The following is a 20,837-nucleotide window of genomic DNA, read 5'->3' as shown; positions in this document are numbered from 1 at the left end:
CAGAGGCTGGGTGAGATCAATGTCCTGAGACACCGTGGGATGAGCTGTCAATCAGTCACACAGTGGGGACAGTGCTAACCCAGCCCTGATTGCCTGAGCCATCAGAAATCCCACCTGGGGGCAGGCCCACAAAGGCCCGGGGGCTTAAAAACACGGAGCACAAGGTCAGCCCCTGGTATGGACTCTGCCTTCTCCTGGGGTTTGTGTCTCACCCACACTGGAACCCTAGGAAGTGATAGTCATATGCGTGTCTTTCTATAGAGCTTCTGTCTTTCTGTCTCTCTCTCTTTCTTCTCCTTCTAATGCTCTTTATATGCAACATTTTTTGGGCACCTCAGCAGCTTACGTGTTCAATGATTTCTAGGTTAAATGAGCTAAGTTAATGAAGTTACTGCTATGATAAGTGTTTTCTGTGTAATTGGATGTTGCATTAAATCCTCTTCCAAAGTTTCTTGTGTTTTTGTACTTTGCAAGTAAAATTTTGTGTCATGTTGACCTCTTGAGAATATCTGGCTGGTGTTCCTGCTGTGCACCAAACTCAAGTAAAGGAGCCTTTGGTTACCTGCAGCATTTCAGTGTTCTGGGCTGTTACACCCCACAGGCTCACAATGGCCTCTTGTTTCCACACTGGCCCCTTGGTTCCATGGGCCCCAACAGTGCCACAATGATCCCCTTGGTTCCACAACCTCCCAGAGTGTTGTAGAGAATACATTGTTAAAGGAGTTAATAGAAAATTCCAATGATAGGTACAGATTGTTTGTTTAATGTTTTATAGTTATGTAAAGTGCCGGTGTTAGTTTTAATTGTTTTTTTAAAGGTCCTAAAATTATGTAAATCCCCTTACTGTTGGGTATTCCCCCCGCTGCTCCCACTCTCATCTAAAATGTCAAATCACCCAAGACCATAAAGAAGATGATTACATCACCTAATCAGCAAATATGAAACTCCCATAAGACTAAGCAGAAAAGGATTACATAACAAAAACCCCTAGAACAACCAACCACCATGCAAATAAAGAATCAAAATACCACCTCTAAACAAAGAGAACTTAAGACAATATCAAAGATCCTGGTCAGAACTTTTAGCCTTCATCAACCTAACCAGAGTGGGCCAAGAGCAGTATAAAGATTATGAACCTGAAACCAACAGGCGTCTACTCAGAGACTGTCGTGAGGAAAGAAGACCCAGCTCTGCTGGAGGACGGAGCTGACCTCCTCCTCCTCCACGCCGTCTGGGGAGGAGCGGTGGTGTGCGCACACCCCATGGGTCCCCTGCCTAGACTGTTTCCAGTAAAGCTGAAATCACTAAAGAGCTGCTCACGGGCCATTCATAACAGTCTGGGGGACTGGTCCAGGACAGGCCACACCCAAAGAGGACTGAGGGCCTGCGGGATATCTGGCCCTATCTGGATCGGTCGGCAGCAGCCTAGGAGCAAAGAGTGTGGAGGAGCATGGGTAAGTAAAGGCGGTGTCAGGAGTAGGAGGCAAGCGAAAGAAGTGTGTGTGAGATGGGGCCCGGCAGCTCGGAGCCCTGAAGCAGCTGTGGGCCTCCGAGTACCGCGGTTCCGGACTCCTGCGAGGGGACCGGCCAGAAACGGAGGGAAGCAGGAGAAGCCTGAGTGAGTGAGACGCCTCCCAGGGGGATAAGGTAGGCCCCCCTCCGGGCGTGGGAGGAATAGAAATGTGAGTGGCACGCAAGGGGTCGGCCTTCCCCCTTCAGGCTCGGTAGGCGCCCTCAGGGTGTGCTGAGGGTGGCAGAGGAATTGGTGAGTTGGCACGCAAACCCCGAACGGAGCTCTGGGTGCGGGGAGGATCGGGGCAGTGTGAGTCGCGCACAATCCCTGGAGTGGGGGGACACGGGTCCCTACTGGGGTTTGGGGTGCCCCAAGTACAGCAGCAGCACTGAGTAGAGCCAAGAGGGCCCCAGTGCCCAGGCTCGGACGGCGGTGCTGGGGGTTCAGTGTGCCGCGGTTCAGGTAGAAACCGTAAACCCACTGGAGGCCCCTGGGGGCATTGGGGTCACAGGGCAGGGCAGGGCTGGGCTTACAGGGCAGGGCAAGGCCCGACCTGCCCCTTCCTGCCCCACAGACAAAATGTTTGGAGCCAACAATCTCCTCCAGTCTGTCACAACAGGCAGTGTTGGAGGTGAAATCCCAATTGTGGCCATGGGCATCTGGCTGAGAAGGACAGTTCTTTTCCATAAGAAGGAAAGCACAGAATTCCAAGGTTTGGAAGGCAGGTGAGAGTGTCAGTAGGCCAAGGCCAGACAGACTTGTCAGTAATAGCAGATTTTGGATTTAGGGATTTTTGGAGGTGGAAACCCAATCTCGGCCATGGGCACCTGGAGAAGCAGGACAGTTCTTTCCCATGGAAGTGAAGCATGGAGCCTCCCCAAGTGTTTTGGAGACAGATGCGAGGTGACCATTGTGAAACCACTGCCAGCCAGATTTGTCCTGGCAATATTCCTATGGGAACAATCCCTGGACTGAAGGAAATTTGGAGGTGAAATCCCAATACTGGCCATGGGTGCCTGAAGCAGAAGGACAGTTCTTTTCCATTGGGAAGGAAAGCACAGAGCCCCAGTGTTTCAGCAGCAGATGAGAAGTAACCCTCTACATGCAAAGGTCCCTTGGACCAGTCAGGCAGCCCATGGGAGGCCAAACCAGCCAGAGCTGTTCTTTGTTCCCTTGGTTTTATGGGGCTCCACAGTGTCACAATGGTGCCTTGGATCCATGGGGCCCTGCAGTGTCATAATGGTGACTTGATTCCATGGGTTCCAGCAGTGTCACAGTGGCCCCTTGATTACAAGAAGACCTGCAGTGTCACACTGGCCCCCAGGTTCGATGGGGTCCCACAATGTCACAGTGGCCCCCAGGTGTCATAAGGCCCCGCAGTGTCACAATGGTCCCAAGGATTCCATGAGGCCTTGCAGTGTCACAATGGTCTCCGTGGTTCCCCAGGCCCCACAATGTCGCGTGACTCCTCTGTTCCATGAGCCCTGCAATGTCACAATGGACCTTTGGACCCTGGGGCTTTGCTGTGTCACAATGGTCTCCTCTGGCTCCACAGTGTCACAATGGACCATTGATGACAGGAGGCCACTCTGTGACACCCTGGAGCTTTGGTTCCATGCAGCCCTGCAGTGTCACAATGGTCTCCTTTGGTTGCCCAGTGTCACAATGGAGCACTGATGAAATGAGGCCCTGCAGTGTCACAATGGACCTTTGGTTGCATGCAGCCCTGCAGTGTCACAAAGGCCTCTTGGTTTCACGAGGCCCCACAATATCACAATGGTCCTCTTGGTTCTGTGGGGACCCCCAGTGTCACAATGGTCTCCATGATTCCATGGTGCCTCTCAGTGTCACAATGGTCTCCGTGATTCCATGGTGCCTCTCAGTGTCAAAATGGCTCCTTGGTTCCATGAGGCTGTAAAGAGTCTTAATTGACTTTGCATGGTTCCATGAGGCCTTGCAATGTCACAATGAACCTTTGGTTCCATGGAGTCTTGCAGTGTCACAATGGCCCCTTGGTTCCATGACACCCCAAAGTGTCATAATGGTCTCCATGGTGCCATGAGGCCCCCTGGTGTCACAATGGACCCTTGGTTCCATGAGGCCTCTCTGTGTCACAATGATCCCTAAATTCCATGGAGCCACACAATGTCAGTACGGTCCCCTTGGTTCCATGAGGCCCAGCAATGTCACAATGGTGCCTTGGTGTCACTGGGCCCCACAGTGACACAATGGTCCCTTGGTTCCATGGCCCTGTGCTGGTGCATTCCCCCCTGCCCTTCTCAGGCCGCCCTGCCAGCTGAAAAATGCTCCTTGGGCCTCGGCCTTGGCCAACAGCCCCTGGGCTCAGCTCCTCTGCAGCTCATCCCAAACACTGTCTGCTCCAGGCACTGCTGCTGCCCAACCAGCTCCTGGTTCCTTTAGCAGCAGCCCTGGGAACTGGTTTTGTTCCCTCTTGGCACAAGATCCCTGTTCTCACCCTGCCAAAGAAAACTGTTGGTGCCCAGTGCGGCGAGGATGAGCCATTGCTGGGACTGAAGCCCCTCTCTTGGGGCCCTGCAAACAGCGCTCCAAAAGGAGCCCTTGGAGCTCTCCTGGGCCAGCGACTCCCTCTGAGCGGGGTCTCTCCCAGCCGGGAACTCTCCCGTTTGCTGCACTCGGGGATCCTGAAGAAGCACAGAGCCTGGGCCGATCCCCCCACTCCTCCAGGCTCAACCCTTTGCCCGCTGGGGAGATGCCAAAGCATCAGCAGTGAGCATTCCCTGCCCTCAGGGGAATTGCTCCCAGGTGCCTTGCACTGACTCTTTGTGTCTGTGTGCACACAGGAGTGCCTGTGCTGGGGAAATGTGGCAGAAATGCTGCTCCCTTAGGGGTTGGAGTGCCTTGGATAGCTGAGTCAGTCAGTCCTGTAGGGAAGTTTAAATCACAAGGTCTAAGTGAAATTAACTGCTGCTAAGAGTTGTTCTTAGTTGCTAAGTTGTTACCTTCAATATAAGTTATCAGCTAAGTTAAATATTGTAAGGTGTTATTCCTCTGTTAAATTTGCAAAGTCATAGGTTTAAGTTATGTTAAATGCTGTTACACTCTGCTCTTTTGCAAATTTGTGAAGTTGAAAGTATCAGTATAGGTTAAGTTTGAGCTCTGTTAAACTTTTAGGCTGTATTCCTTTTATCCCTGTCCTCTCTGTCCTTTTCTCACACACACACACAGAAGGACAGTTCTCGGTTAATTTCTGGTTTGATTGCCTGGATTCTGTTTGGTTTTGTTGTTGCTTTGTTTCCCTGGTGTGCCTGAAGTGCCCAGTCAGGAGCAGAGTGACTCTTGCCAAGGAACTTTGTGCTGCTGTCCCTTAAGATTAAATCTGGTTTTCGCTGCTCCCTTGCTGGGGATTTTTTCAGCGCTCTCAAGGCCTCGTTGGTAGCAAGGTGAAGGAGCCCTGGCCCAGGCTCTGGCCCTGGGGGACACGGGGACGCTGCCAGGGGGTCCCTGTCCCCCTGTGCCACCCCCAGGGCCCCGGCCCCCCATCCCCGTGTCAGGCTCTGGGGTCGATCTCGTGGAACATCCTCCGGGGGAGGCTGTGGGGCTGGGGGCAGGGGGACCCGGGGGGACAGGGGACCCCACTGTGCACGAGCAGGGTTGGACTGCTCTGGGGGGAACTGTGAGGGGGCCGGGGCAGAGTGACCTCCCCAGGGACCTCACACAGCCCCTGTGACGTCACACAGCCCCTGTGATGTCACACAGCAACCTGTGATGTCACACTGCCCCCGTGATGTCACAGAGCCAACTCTATGTCACCTTGTGATGTCATACAGCAGTGCTGTGACGTCACAGAAGACTGATGTCACAAAGTCACCCTGTGATGTCACAGCCTGCTTTATGATGATATCCAGCCAACAGGTGATGTCACAGCCCACTCTCGGATGCCCATGAGCCACCCTCTGTGATGGCAGACTCTGCTCTATGGTCTCATATGCTGCTCTGTGGTGTCACAGCCAGCTCTGTGATGTCACAGCCCGTTCTGTGATGTCACCATCCCCTCAGTGATGTCACAAAACCCTCAAGAACTCAGTTCTATTGAAACACTGAAGTTTCTTGTACTTTGAAGAGATCCCTGCCAGCGACACAACTGAGAAGTGTCCCCAGGTTCCAGCTAGAGCAGAACACTGCAGGCAGTGATGCCAGGTGGGCACAAGCAAGGCAAAGGTGTCTCATGTGCTGAGCACACCTGGATGTGTTTCAGGAATGAAAAGGGCCAAGGCCTGAGCCCCAGGGCCTGGCCAGGCAGATCCTGTCCCTCCCTCCTTGCTCAGGGCTCTTCCCGGGATGGGCACTGGCATGTGGGGATGTGCAATGCCAGGGCCAGGAGCGTGGGGCGGCCCCTGCCAGGCTGCTGAGCAGGGACAAGGAGGCAATGAGGCCCCAGGCCTGCAAGGGTCACTTGTCCCCTCCTGGCCCCAGGCCCAGCAGCCATGGCCAAAGTGCTGCCCAAGCTGGCTCTGGCAGGGCTGTCTTGCAGCTGCTGCCCATCCCTGTGCCCTGTGCAGCCCAGGCTGTCCCACGGTGTCCCTGCCCTGCGCCTCTGTCCCTGCAGGCTGTCGGCATCCCCCGGCTGCCCCACCTGGCTGGGCCCTTCCTTTGCTGACAGCTCTGCCTGGCCACTGCACGGTGTTTGCAGGGATTGAGCAATTAGGGCAAAGCTGTATCGCACTGTCTGTAAGGGGAGGAGTTCCTTAATAAGTACAGTAGGATATGATATAATATAGTAGAATAAAGCCATGGATCAGCCTTCTGCAATCATGGAGACAATGCTAATTATGACCTGGCTGGGAGCCTGCAACAACAGGCAAACACTGCAGTACTGATAAACAGAGGTACAGCCAGGGGAGGGAGGCAGGTGGAAAAGGCTTTGTGCTGTCCCTGCTCTGAGGGGATGCTCAGCACGGCCTGAAGGTCTGCACATAGGAGAAAACAACAATGAACACAGAACAGCCAAATGATAAACAGGCACCAACAGCAAGAAGCCCAAGTTCCCTGGGGTTGGAAATTTGAGGATCTGGGGGATTTCACAGAAGAACTGGCCCAGGGCATTGCCATGGCACAGGGGCAGGGAAAATGTATTGGCCATGTGCAGCAGAGCAGTGAGAAAGCCCCAGGCCCAGGCAGCTGCTGCCATGTGGGCACAAGCTCTGCTGCCCAGCAGGGTCCCGTGGTGCAGGGCTTTGCAGATGGACACGTAGCAGTTGGAGCACGTGAGGGTCAGGAATGAAAGCTCTGCTGTGATAAAGAACAAAAAGAAAAAGACCTGTGCAGCACATCCAGTGTAGGAGATGGTGCTGGTGTCCCAGAGGGAATTGTGCATGGCTCTGGGCACAGTGGTGCAGATGGAGCCCAGGTCAGGGAGGGCCAGGCTGAGCAGGAAGAAGAACATGGGCGTGTGCAGGTGGTGGCCGCAGGCTACGGCGCTGATGATGAGGCCGTTGCCCAGGAGGGCAGCCAGGGAGATGCCCAGCAAGAGGCAGAAGTGCAGGAGCTGCAGCTGCTGTGTGTCTGCCAATGCCAGCAGGAGGAAGTGGCTGATGCAGCTGCTGTTGGACATTTGCTGTGGCTGCACATGGGCACCTGTTAATGGAGAAAAGGACAGTGAAGGGTTAGAGGAGATACCTGTAACCAAAATCAAAGCCACTTCCCACACACCCTCCTTTGCAACACACACGGACATGCTCTTGTGTTTCAGAGTTCTGATGTTTTCTTTTTAAGCTCCTTCCATGGACTTCCTGGTACTCTTGGATATCAGAAACCCTGAGCATTTCTGCTGCCCTCTGGTAGAACAGAGTGATTTCCCAGAGGCAAGATAATGAGTGGAGGCTGGGGGCAGATGATCTGTCACTTCATTCTGTTTGCAGTTCCTCTGGGCTTTCACTTTTCTCAGCTGGAGGATGTTCACACTCCCATGTTTCTCTTACAAACGCCCAGGTACTGTGAGAGCAGATGGATCCAGCAGAGCCCAGCTCCACCTGTGTAGCCAAGGACTCACGTTGCTCATTCCACCAACCCAGCAGCATTTTCAGTGTCACAACACCTCTGCCTTTGCCCATGGATCTTATCACTCAGAGATGCTCCAGGACAGGTTTGCACGCTGGGGTGAAGCTCCCAGGCTGGACTGAAATGTCAGAGGGACGTGCAAGTGTCCTTCTGCTGGCATTGGCTGAAGGGAGATGCAGCTCCTTCCCTGGCTGCCCTGACAGCATTGCCCAGAGCCGGGCCCTGGGGACAGCGTCACCCTGAGCCAGCTGTGCCCCTCCAGAGCCCCCAGGGCCGGGCAGCTGCTCCCAGCCCTGTGCTCTGCAGAGGGAACTGGGCCCGGGGCTGCAGAGCTGCCCCACGGCTCTGCTGCAGCTCTGCCTGCACAGGAGGGGCTGCACACCTTGGAGCCCCGGGCCTGAGGGCAGAGGCTTGGCTGGGGCACAGGAGGGAGGGGGCTTGTTCAGAGGCAGGGGCTGCACTGCAGGGGATCCTGTGCACATCTCTCAACTCTCCCTGCCACAGCATTGCTGGGTTCTGTTTTCTCTCCTTCCCTGATCCTCTCTCTGCTTCCTGGAGATTTTCCTCCTGCAGGGGTTTCCCTGTGCCTGATCTCTCTGTGCCAGCACTCACAGAGCCCAAAGCTCTGTGCACTCTCCTTGGCCTGACAGAACCCTGCCTGTTTGCAGGGCACTGCCTGGGGGCAGCTTCTCTTTGCAGCTTGCAGAAAGGACAGCTCAGACTGAGCCTGATGGCTCCAGCAAAGCTGCTGCTGCTGCTGTCCATGGGCACAGTGGCTGAAGGCACATTAGGGATCTCCTGTGAACCTGCTGGTCACTAGAAGGAACAGTTTGGTGATCTCAGGCACCACTTGCCAAAATTCATAACTAATAATTCATAATCGTCCTTTAATAATTATCCCCCCTCCCTGCCACTCTCCAGTAGTAGGAATCTGAAGACAAAGGCTTAGGAAATTGCCTAATTTCAATCAAAATCCTTGTCTTGGAAATATTCTGAGACTGCTCAGCATGTGAGAGCTTCATGAGCATTTCAGCTCCCCTGCAGCAGAAATGCTCAGAGATGCACTGCCAGAGTCTGCAGGCATTGGGATGTTGCAGCTTTAGGAGATCAGTGCAGGAGCTGCAGCTGCATTGTCCTGCAGCCAGAGGTTGCTGTGCCAAGGGCTGGCAGTGATTGTGCCCCAGGCACTTCCCAGCCCCTTCCCAGCCCTGCCTGCTTGAAGCTCTCTGTGCCTCTGTGCTGTGCCCGGGCTGGCTGCAGGCAGTGCCCCAGCCCTGCTGGGCTGTGCACAGGAGCTGCTCCTGCCCAGAGCTGTCTCTCTGCAGCTCTGCTGCCCTTGCCAGGAGCTGCCTCTGGGCCAGGAGCCCGGCCCAGCTCAGCAGCACAGACACAGCACAAGGACTTTAGGAGCCTCTGGGCCTTTGTGCTCAGGCCCTGAACATCAGGCCCTGAGAGGGAGCTGAAGAAGCCTCTGCAGAACTCCAAGGCAGAATCCAACTCCAAAGTTTCTGGGACTTGTAGTGGCTCCCACTGAGGGACACGACAGAGAAAGTGTCCCCAGGCCCCAGGCAGAGCAGAGAACTGGAGGCACTGATGGCAGCTGGGGACAAAGAGAAGCCAAGGCTTGGTGCCCTGGGGCACAGCAGGGTCTGTGCCAGCAAGGGCTGGGAGGAGACACCTTGTGCTGAGGCCCTGGGGCCTCCTGGCCCAGCCCCAGCCAGGCTGGGCACTGCCAGCCCCTTGTCCTGCCCTCTGCATCCCCCCCCTAGCCCACATCCCAGGGGCCTCAAGGATCTGCTGCAAGGAGTCCCTGGGGAGCCTTGCTCAGCAATGGCCCTGGCGGCTCCTGAATGCTCCCTGCAGGGGCTGCAGCTTTTTCAAAGGACTTGGGGTTTGGCTTTGGCCTTGCAGTCTCTGAGAGCTTTGTGCAATCATGGCCTCCAATTACCTGCTGTAATTAGTCCCTGCAGAGGCTCTGTCAGTAACACCACTCAGTGGGGCTCATGAATGCTTCAAGGTACTTCAGTTCTTTTAAGGTACTTGGTGTTTCCCTTTGGATCCAGACCCTGGGAGAGCTTTGTGCAATCATGGCCCCAATTATCTGCGTTAATGAGTCCCTGGAGAGCTTTGTACTGACACTCAGTGGGGCTCATTCATGCTCTGAGACACTCAAGGTGTTGAAGGTACTTTGGATTTTCCTTTCCACACTGAGTGTCTGAGAGGTTTTTGTGCCATCCTGGCCACCAATTCTCTCCTCCAAGGAGTCCATGAGGAGCCTGTGTTGGACAGGGACCTCAGTGGGAGCCATGAATGCCTGGAGACACTTTGGGTGTTTCCTCTGACTCTGACTCCAGGCAAGGTTTGTGCAATCTCCTCCCAGGCCCTGAGGTTCAAGGGCTCAGCTCCAAATGCACAGTGAGGCTCATGAGGATCAAGCAAGTCCTGACAAACCATGGCTCTGCCTTGATTTCCCTCTGCTCCTGTGCAGTTCATTAGGAGGGTTTCCTTTGACAGTTATGGAGAAATAGCTCAAAGAGCTTCTAGGAAATATGTATTCCTATTTTAAAGGGTGTCTTTTATTGCTTTTCTTATTACACAAGAGGTGACTGCAGCATTCAGTGACTGATATTGATGCAGGGACTGTCCTAAGGAGGTCTGGCCTGCTCAGAGAAGCTGTGCCTTGAGCTCTGAGCCAGTGTGGACAACCTTGCTCCACATTCCCCAAGCCCATGGTGTCTCTCCTCACTCACCTGGGAGCTGCTTTGCCTGGAGAAGTGGCTGCACTCAGGCAAAGAGGGATTTTCCTTCTTTGAGTTTTGAAGCCATCTAAAACTCCTGAGTTTCCCCATTGCAAACAGACATCCTCCTCAAGTGTGTGCCAAGCCCAAGGTGGCACCAAGAGCACTCCAGCCCTGCCCTGGGCCAGCTGTGAGGGTGGATCATCATCCCAACAGGCAGCGGGCCATTGCAAGGGGCTGTTGCAATGGACACTGCAGGGACCCCAGTGCTGGGTTTGGGTGCCATGGCAACCGCCATCAGTTCAGGTTTCCTTGGAAAGCAGCCCCAGGAGCCATTTCTGCAGCCAGGTTCCATGGCCCCTTGCCTGCAGAGCTGCTGCTGCCCTGGGCTGCCATGGCAACCCTGACGACAAAGCGGTGCCAGGGCTGTTCCAGGTACAATTGCAGTGACACTGGTTGGTGCCAGCAGGTGCCATGGCAACGGCCACGGGGACCCGTTCCTTGGTTTGGTGCCATGACAAGCAATGCCCGGAGCCGTTGTGATGGTTGGTGGGCATGGAAAGCTGCCCTGGGCCCCTTGCTCAGGGCTGGTGTCAGTGCCCAGAGCCAGAGGGGATCCCTTGCTGGGGGCTGTGCCATGGCCACCTGCCCTGTGCCGCGCTGGCCGCTCAGGCACCAGGAACCAGCAGCCAAGGGCACTGCCAGGGCCAAAGGCCAGGTCAGCCAGACAGAAAGGGGCAGGGCTGGGCACTGTTTCCATGGCAACCGGCACTGGGGGGGACACCTGGGGCACCTGGCCTGGCAGTTGCCATGGAAAGCCCTGGCAGGCACTGAGGGCACAGCCCCTGGCACTGAGACACTGCTGGGCCGGGTGCTGAGCACAGCGCTGAGCACGCAGAGATGGTTTTGTTCTTGCTGAGCTGCAGCACAGCCAAGGCCTGTCCTGCCCCTCGTCCAGCCACGCTGGGGAGGGGCTGGGGCTGCGGGGGAGCTTGGCAGGGGACACAGCCAGGACAGGTGACCCCAGCTGACCCCGGGCACAGCCCAGACCAGAGCACATCATGCTCAGGCTATGAAGGGGGGGAACAAGGAGCAAGGGGGCAATTTTGGAGGGAGGCTTTTTGCCTTCCCAGGGAACACTTAGGCAAGAGGGGGCCCTGTTTCACCAGTGGGCAGGGTCACTACCAAAGACACAGACACCAACTGAAGGAATTGTGGCATTTATATCATGCACAGCTGCAAAGAATTACAAAAGGATAAGCTCAGCAAAGCACATCATCATTAGCAAAGAATTACAAAAGGATAAGCTCAGCAATCCATCAGAACTCATCATTACATTTTGATGACTAACCCCTTGGTCAAACACTAGAGGTGTTTGTGGCAGACAAAGATTCTGGCTGACTATCAAGGTACACCTTACAGACATCAGTAGTACTTCAGTGACACTGTTCTTCCTTCTTTTTTCTCAATCTCCTTGGAGTTAGGAACAAGAATTCTGTTGTCCATGGAGCTGGCGCCTTTTTAATTCCAGAATAATGCCCCAGGCCCTTTGCTGTTCAGCTTTACCATGTTGTCTGGGGCTAACAAGGCTTGGGGGGCCCTTTCCCCTCTGGCTGGAAGGGGCCGGGTCCCAGTCCCTGAGGGGCTCCCAGGCTCCTGGATGCAATTCCTGTGCAAGTCCCTCAGTGTCACAGCAGCCTTCCCATGGAGCCCCGTGGATCAGAGCATTTGCCAAAGGGGCCCTTGGGGCAAACAGGGAGATTTGGTCTGGCAGCATGTGTAAAACAATATCCTGTCACATCTACTTGTTCTCACACACAATCCTTGGCTGCAGGGACACATTCCCATTGTTCCTGCCCAGCTTTCAGGACTCAGAGTTGTCTTTCCCAGGAGCTGCTCCTTCAGCTGCCGCGGGAGGGCCATTTGGCCTCCGGACCCACACTCTGGCTCCATTATTAGGACTGCTGCATCCAAACCCTTTATCTCCACAAACGGTGGTGATTGGAGCTGGAGCTCCTTTTTTCACAATCGTTCCTAAAATTGCAATATCAATAATTGTGCTACCCTGTCATGGTGTTGAATAATCCAATCCTGGTCACTATTGTTTCACAGAACTACTATAATTTCTCCTGGGTATTCTGCATCAATTCCTCTTGCCATGACATGAACACTTTGCAAGGCCAAGCTCCAAGGGAGCAGTTACCAAAGCAAAGTGTCCTGGAGGAATCTGAATTCCTGTTTCAGTACTGATGGCTCTCATTTGCTTTGAATTTCTCCTCATGAATTCCAATGCATGAAGGCCCAGCCCTGCAGCCTCTGGGCTGGCCCTGCCAGGGGCCATCACAGCCAGAACAATTTCCCAGGCAGTCCAAGTCTCACTGCCCATGGTTGGATTTGCAAATTGGGGGCAGCCGTGCACAGCCAGGGGGTTTCCATTTCCCCCGTGGGCCATTGTTCAGGGCATGGAGCACATCTGGGAGATGGGTTCTCCATGGGCAAAGGTTCCCATCTCCTCATTTTTTCAACTGCTCTTTTAACAACCCCTTCACCCGTTCAACCAATCCTGCAGCTTGTGCATAGTCTGGGACATGAAAAACCCTGCAGGCTTCATCCCTGTATTTTTCACAGCAACAGACAAAGCCCTCTGCATCACAGTATCACCAAACCCTGGGGAAATAGCCAATTTCCTCCCTTCCTCCTTTTTACATTGTCTACAATCTCACAAAGTTGACCACTGACATGAGGGTCCTGGCCAATCCTGTTCTGTAGGGTATTTAGAGTTACATTCTTGAGCAGCCAAAGCTACCAAATTAGTATTGTCAGCACTATTTCACATTATTATTATTTCATACGTAGATATACATATTAATATACATATAGACAGATAGATACAGACATATATATACAATGTATATATATATAAATGTACAAATATATATATATTGAGGTCTTATTATACAATAAATACATATAGTTATTTAGTATATTGATATTTCACTGGCACAAATGCAGCTGAGCTCAAGATTAAAACCTTCTTCTCTTGCTCCATGTGGGAGCATTCCAACAATAATTGTTCCTTCTGAAGGTGCTGTTTCCATTGGACTCTTAACAAATTCATCTTTGTCTGCCCAAACCCACAAGTCCTTTTCCTTTTCCATGTGCAGTTTTTGGATGCATTTGAAGACATCCAGGGCTGCAGCTTCTTTTCCCCGACTGCCCCACTGCTCCCACGGGGCTCCCACCTCAGCCCCCTCCAGAGCCAGGGAACTCCAGGGAAGGGCTTCCCATCTGGGAATTTCTGATGGCACTGATGCCTCACATTGACATTGAACAAGTGACATTTGGTTGGGATCTGGCCAGACTGGGCCAGTTTGGTTTGACCAGTGGCCAAAGTCAGCACCAAAGACACAGACTCCAGCTGAAGGAATCAGTGTCATTTCCTGCAGTTCAGAGCAGCAAAGAATCACAAAAGGAGCAGCTCAGCAATGCACCCAATCATCCCCACCAAAGATTGCCTGCAGTGATTAGGAAAGATGCAGCAGCATTTCCCCTCAGCCTTTGCCATCCCCCAGATGCACACAGCAGCTGGGGAAGCTGTCACAGCCAAGGGCTGCAGAGCCACTCCTGGGCACTGGCAATTCCTGCAGGTGCCTCCAGCCCCAGCTGAGGCTCCAGGCCCGCTGGGAGAGGGCCCAGCACTGACAGTGCTGCATGAACAAACTGACAGCACTGCTAGTGTGCCAACATCTGCTTTCATCCTCCCCTTGGCTCCCTCCCAAAGCCTGGCCAGGCCTCAAGGAGGAGCCAAGGCAGCTGACTTTGATCCTTCAGCCCCACACAAGGCCAGATGTCAGATTTCATGGCCTTCTCTGGCTTCTAAATACACAAAGGTCCATCCATGTTTCACTAAGGAATGGCTACATCTATCACAGTGCTAATGACCATGCATATCTCAGCAGGGAGCAGATACAAAGATAACCTTTGCTTGGAAGGTTCCTCCAGAGGCCACCTTGGGCTCAGGGCCTGCTGTCCAGGCCTCACTCAGGGCTGCTGTCCAGGCCTTGGCACTTCAGGGACGTGCTTTAGTGCTGGGCTTGGCACTGCTGGCTGAGCGGCTGCACTGGGTGAGCTCAGAGGGCTTTTCCAACAGAAAGGATTCTGTGATTCCATGATGATATCCGCTGCATTCAGCTGGGGCTATTTCAGCAGCATTACTTTGCTCCAGAAGTTCCCTCTTGCCCAGCTCCTGTGGCCTGAGGCTTCAGCTCCTTCAGCTCCTGGTGCTGAGCTGCTCATGCTGAACAAGACCACTCGGAGAGACGAATCCAGTCCATCCAATTCCTTCTGGGACACGCAGAGGGGAGGCTGTGCAAACAGGAGCATTGTTTGCTGTGGCCTCCTCTCTGCCCTTCACGCCTTTCAGCGCTTTGAAGCAGCCAAGAGCTTTCTCCAGGAGTGCAATGGAGCAGCTGTTCCTGCTCGCGGGCCTGGCTCTTCCCAGTCTCTGCCCTTGCCTGCTTCTGTCCCTCTTGCTGTGCCCTCTGTTCCCCCAGGGCTGGCTGGCTGCTGCCCAGGACTGTGGCACTGGCACAGATCCAGTGCTCCAGAGCCTCCTTTCTGTGCCCCTGGAGCTGCCTGGGCACAGCAGCCTTTTCCATCTGCAAGCTCCCCATGGACAGGGAGTGCCCAGCTCCGTTCCTTGCACAGCCTCCAGGAGCCCAGGGCTGCCATCTCAAGTCCCTGCTGGCACTGGGGGCTCCCAGGTGCCTCAGGCTGCTGTGACACCGCTGCACACGGGAGGGAACAGGGGCAGGGGCTGTGCTGAAAGTCAGCTCCATCTGCTGCTGCTGCTGCTGCTGCTGCTGCTGCTGTGGGGTCATTTGTGCAGCCCTGGCCCAGAGTCAGGGATCAGATGCTGCCAGTCTCTTCCAGCCCTGGCTGCTCAGAGGTTGGGCCTTGGAGCCTCAGGTGGCCAAAGGCAGCTGCTGCTGGGCCCTCTGTGTGTGCCCGTGTTCAGCAGTGCTGCTCCATCAGTCTGTGCCCAGCAACGGGGAAAAGCCTCAGCCCTGCAGGGCCAGGAGCTGCCGGGCTCTGCCTGAGCAGCTCAGCCAGCAGCAAGGGAGCTGCTCCACACAGGAACCAGGAGCAAAGGACACTCCTTTTGTAGGACATGTTTTCTATTTAAAGGAAAAAAAGGAAAAAGAAAAAAAACTATATAAAATGTGAAAGATGAAAACAAAACCCAAGTGTTAGTGAAAAACTTCTGAAACTTTGCAATAAGAGGTAAATGATCTTTTTTAAAGGGGAACTCAGTTATTTACATTGTAAATGTGCTGATGGCGTGGATCTTACTGACCTCAGCAGCCTTTGAAAAGATTTTGGGCTTTGTTTCCAACACTGCCATTTGAAATTGTGCTCAAAGCAAGAGGAAATTGCTTTGTGCCCTTCCCGCTCCAAGCAGGACTGGGAATGGAAACTCTGTCAAAGCCCAAATCCTTTAGAAGATGCCCTTCCTTCTCAGCCTGGGAATGAGCTGCACATTCCCTTTGAAACTCTCAGGGATTTCTTAGAGACACAAAGTGCCACTTAGGGCTTTTTGCTCTGGTTTGGCAGTGCAGAAGGGCAATTCTCCATCCATCAGCTCCAGACTGCACTGCCTCAGGAACACGGCCCACTCGCCAGCTTTGGCCCACTCAGGCACTTCTAGAGGAGGAAGAAAGTGCAATTGCACAATTCCAGCCAATCAAGAAGGAAGAATGGGACAGACAAACACCCTGTGCAGATCCAGGCGTTCAGCTGGGACTGTGGAGAGTTTGGGTTCTTGCCAATTGGATGTGTGTCCCCAGCTGCAATCTCTGGGCCTGCAGCAGAGTCTCACTCAGCTACCAAAGCAGAAAGCTCAGGCGCTGTGCTCGCAATGGGCTCGTCTGATGCAAAGCTGTCAGAGCAATGTGAGGGCAGAGCCAGCCCAGCTGGGCCCAGGGCTGAGCCCAGCAGAGCCCTGGCAGAGCCCAGAGCAGCCTCAGCAGCCGCAGAGCCCGGCTGCAAGGAGAGAAAGCAGAAAGTGCCCCTCAGCTGAGGGCTCCTGTGCCCTTGTGCCAAGGCCTGCGGTGCCCAGGCCATGCTGGCTGTGCCCAGAGCTGTGCCCAGAGCTGCCCATCCCTGCTGCCTTTGGCAGCAGAGCAGGAGGGCAGGACATGTGCCCAGCCTGCAGCCAGCCAAGGCACATCCAGCCCTCAGCAGCTGCCCAAAGCAGGATGCTCCTGTGCTCGCTGCCATCTCCCAAAAGCTCTGATCCCACCCTGCCAAGCACACAGGGACCCACCTCACGCCAGCCACGGCTGCAAGAAAAGCTGCTCCCAAACCACGTCCTCAGCCTTCTCCAAGGCCACCGCCCATCCACGCCACAGCTGCTCCCAAGCACTTCCCCATCTGCACTGGACCACCTGGAACGCTTCCTCTGGAAAAACAAACAACACATTCTTGAAAAGAGATTACAGACAAAAAGGGAAAACAAGAAAAACGGGAAAAAATCTTATCTCTGTCAGGGCCTTGAGGAAGGCCCAACTCCTACATGGTAGGGAAAAACCCAGCCATGGCTGAGGGAAGCCCACACTTTCTCACTTCCACCCAGCACTGCCCCCCAAAATCACGGTGATCCCAAAGCAAACAAGGGCAGTGCAGCAGCCCAGCCCTTCCTTGCCTGCAGAGCAAAGCAGCCCCTGCACAGCTTCTGGAGTCCCACCTCTGCTCCCAGCATGGGGCTTTGCTTGTGTCGGGCTGGCTGCCCCAGCCCCAGCCCCAGCCCAGGCCACGGTGGCTGCTGGGGGCTGTTGGCAGGGCCAGGAGCCCACTCCCATTTGTACCCAGCCCAGCCCATGCCCCAGCCCTGCCAAAAGCAGCTGGGCAGCGACTGAAGGATGAGTTGCATCTGCCCCAGCAGAGGGGGAACCTTTGCTTCCCAACCAGGCTGGGCCATGCCCAAATCTGGCAGCATTTCCCCGGGTGGGGACTCATCTGCAAATTCCCTGTGGAGTTTGGCTTTGAAGAAAGTGCCAGAATCAAAGTCCATCACCTTCAGCCTCCAGTGGCCAGGCTGAGGAAGAGCTTCTCATCCTTGATGTCATCCTGGCTGTTTCCAGCAGCAGCAGCAGCAGCAGCAGCAGCAGCAGCAGCAGCAGCAGCATCCCCACCCGGTACAGCTTCTCCAGGGGCTCCTGCTCCTTCCCTGGGGGGAGACCAGGCTCTCAGGGCTCTGCCCAGGGCCCCAGCTGTCAGGAAACCAGCACAAGCAAAACCAGCTTGGATGGCAGCCACCAGTGCTGGGCAGAGCAGCTCAGCTGCAGCACAAGGGCTGCGTGTGCCCATCCCATGATCCCCATGCAGTGACACAGGCAGCACAAAAAGGTCTGGGTTCCTTTGCTTCTGATTGCCAAGGCATGTGTGGAGCTGCAACTTACCAGGGCCCTGGATCAAAGTGTGCCTGTGGCTCTCTCCCTTCTTCTAGGGCCGAGGAATATCCTGCACCCAAGGATCACAGAACAGGTCTTCTAATGTGGGTCTTTCCAAGGAGTTCACGGATAAACACCACCTGATCAGATCTTTGCACTCTGGGCAGAGAAAGCAGAACCTGCCGGTCAGCCAGAGAAGGCTCCTGTCTGTTTTGACCCACTATTGCCATGCCCAGGCCTTGCTGGATGCGCTCAGGGCTGGGCCTAAACTTTCCCATCAATTCCCTGTTTTGGAGGAGAGCAGGACATGTGCCACCTCCTCAGCAGCTGCCAGAGCGGGATGCTCACGAGCCCGCTGCTGGCTCCCAGCACTGGGATTCCCCCCGTGCCCAGAGAAGAGGATCCACCTTGAGAGAGCCCTTGTGGCAGCGGGAGCTGGCCCCAGCTGAGGTTCCGGCCCCTCCTGAAAGGGTGCTCCCCGCAGACCATCTGGTGCAGCAGGATGCCCAGGGACCAGATCGTTGCTGCCTCGCCATGGTACCAGCCAAAGTCGTTCCATTCCGGGGGGCTGTAGGATGGTGTTCCTATGGAATACAGATGGAGTTCAGCAGGGGGATGCTGCTGCTCCCAGAGCCTGGCCCCAGCATCCCTGGGCCTGCGGGGGCTGCATCAGTGGCACACAGGGTGACCACTGCCCTCTCGCCAGCACCTGGGACTTGTGCACAAACTAAGGCTTGGAAAAGAAGCCACTGGTGTCAGAAGAGGGCAGGGGAAGCCCCGGCTAAGCCTGACCATGACATGCAAAGGAAAAACCCTCTCTGGGCTGGGGAAAACATGCTCTTATCCTCCCTGTCTGCATTGCCCCAAAAATATTAGGAAGCCAAGGCAAACAGGGCGAGTGGAGCAGTGCAAGCCCTTCCTCTCGCCTGCACACCAAACTGGCTGGGGAACAGATTCCATCCCCCTCTCTGCTACCCCCACCCACGAGGATTTTGGTCGGGCTGGCTGCCCCAGCCCAGCCCCAGTCCTGGGCAGAGTGGCTGGCAAAGGCTGCCAGCAGGGCTGGAAGATGGCTCCACACCCAGTCCCGCTCTAAAGCAACTCAGCTGAAGACTCAGTCCCCTGACTGGCAGCAAAAGGGAGAATCCCCGCTGCCACAGCTAGCTTGGGCTGGGAGATGTTGGGCCATGAGATCCCGGCACCAGGAGTACACCCTTACGTGGGCTCACCTGCAAAGTGGGTGTAGGCTGTCTCTTGCAGGTAGGTGCCACAGCCAAAGTCAATCAGTTTGGCCTGCCCGGTGGCCAGGTCAAGCACGATGTTCTCTGGCTTTATGTCCCTGTGCAGGACCCCGCAGCTGGTGCAGTGCCACACGGCCTCCAGCACCTGGCGGAACAGCTCCCGCGCCACCTCCTCGGGCACGAACCGCCGTGCCCGAATGACACGATGCAGGTCCTGACACCGCTCTGGCCGCTCCATCACCATCACAATGTGCTTGGGCAGCTCGAACCACTCCAGGAGCTGCACCACGCCGGGGAAGCCAGTGGACACCTTGGCAAGCAGCACGATCTCCAGCGGGGCCCTGCTGCCGTCGGGCTGCGGGAGGAGCACGATGCCCTCAGTGGGGCCGATGCCGTGCCAGGCCTGGGGAAGCCCTGAGCCAGCCCGGGATGCTCTGCGCCCTGCGCTGCGCCCACGCCCGCTCCCCCTCGAGGCGTCCTGGCGGCTTCCACCGTGCCGAGCCTCGGCTCATCCCCGCCCGGCAGCCCCGGCTGCTGCCGCTGGCCCCGCTCACTCACCAGCTCGCCCCAGTGCCGGACGCGGTTCCGTGGCACCCTCTTGATGGCCACCTGCAAGCCAAGGACAGCAGTGGCCTCAGCTCGCCGCCCGCCCTGCCCAGCCCCATCCTCCTCCTCCTCCTCCTCCGCCCCCTCCTCCTGCGCCCGCCGCCGGCCCCGCCGCTCACCGGGGCGCCGTCCGAGAGCCGCGTGGCCGCGAAGACGCTGCCGAATCCTCCGCGCCCCAGCAGCGAACCCAGGCGGTAGCGCTCCTGCAGGGCCTCGTGCGCCGTCCCTGCGGGCGGGACGCGGCTGTCAGCGCTCGGCCCGGGGCCAGCAACGGCCCCCGAGCGCCCCTCAGCCGCCCCGGGCCGGCCATGCCCAGGCCTTCGCTCCTCGCAACGCGGCACGGGAGGCTCGGGGCCGGCGGCCGCGCTGCCGAGCGGCGGAGCTCGGGCCGGGAAAGCCGCAGCGGAGGCGGCGGCAGCGGCCGCGCCGCCTGTGTCCTCCGCGGGCCCCGGGAGGGGCCGGGGCCGGGGCCGGGCTCGGGGCTGGAGCCTGCCTCGGGGCCGGGGCCGGGCTCGGGCCAGGCGGAGGCGAAGGGCGGCGATGCCGCCCCCGCACACGGCACTGATGCCCGCCCAGCAGCGCCACCGCCAGTAGGGCCAGAGCCGGGCGGAGGCGAGACCGCGGCGGGACGGGCGGGGCCGGGCACGGGGCAGCCCCGCCCGGGGCCGGGGGCGGGCCGGGGGCATGGCCCGGCCCGGCAGGGGGAGAGGGAGGCGGGGACACGAGAGGGAGGCGGGGAGAGGAGAGGGACGCCGGGCAAGGGACCCCGGGAGAAGGGTGCCCGACGGCGGGAGACTCAGAGACAGAAAGAGAGAAAGACCAAGAAAGAGAGACAGAGAAAGAAAGAGAGAAAGAGAAAGATCCTTATAGATTATTTTCTTTGCTGCTTCTGCCGCTGTGTCCGCCGCTGCTGCTGCCGCCGCTGCCGCCGCTGCAACTGAAGCACCGGGGCCGTTCGTCCCCGTGTCCGTTCCCCGCTCGCCCCACGAGCCCCACGTTCGAGCCCCGCGCGCCCCGGGCACAGCCCCTGAGTCTGTCCAAACACGGCAACTTTGCAGCCTTGAGCCCAGGTGCAGAGCCCTGACTCCTGCACACTGGCACAGCAATCCCCTCGCTTCCTGCTCTGCATTGGCCTGGCTGAGGGGCAAACACTGGCGGGACACCTTCCCTTGGGCTAGGATTCCTACCTGAGCCCAGCACTGCACTTACATCTCCAGTGTTGCCTTCCAGTAAAAACAGGGGAAGGAAA

At 56.3% G+C, this 20,837-nt stretch overlaps 1 protein-coding gene across 1 annotated transcript in view; it reads right to left on the bottom strand.

Moving 5' to 3' along the window:
* Window positions 1-1,157: 1,157 nt before the first annotated feature.
* Window positions 1,158-20,837, bottom strand: part of LOC143696415 (serine/threonine-protein kinase pim-1-like) — a 36,009-nt gene continuing 16,329 nt past the window's right edge. The window contains exons 2-6 of the mRNA XM_077192546.1: window positions 19,708-19,814; window positions 19,541-19,591; window positions 18,971-19,337; window positions 18,149-18,325; window positions 1,158-1,231 (exon numbers count right to left, since the gene is read on the bottom strand). Coding sequence (XP_077048661.1) covers window positions 1,158-1,231; window positions 18,149-18,325; window positions 18,971-19,337; window positions 19,541-19,591; window positions 19,708-19,814 — 776 coding nt within the window. The remainder of the gene's footprint in view (window positions 1,232-18,148; window positions 18,326-18,970; window positions 19,338-19,540; window positions 19,592-19,707; window positions 19,815-20,837) is intronic.

Source organism: Agelaius phoeniceus, chromosome 34 (genome assembly GCF_051311805.1).
Source record: "Agelaius phoeniceus isolate bAgePho1 chromosome 34, bAgePho1.hap1, whole genome shotgun sequence".
Classification (NCBI taxonomy): Eukaryota; Metazoa; Chordata; class Aves; order Passeriformes; family Icteridae; genus Agelaius; species Agelaius phoeniceus.
This window is presented reverse-complemented; position numbering and strand designations above follow the sequence as displayed.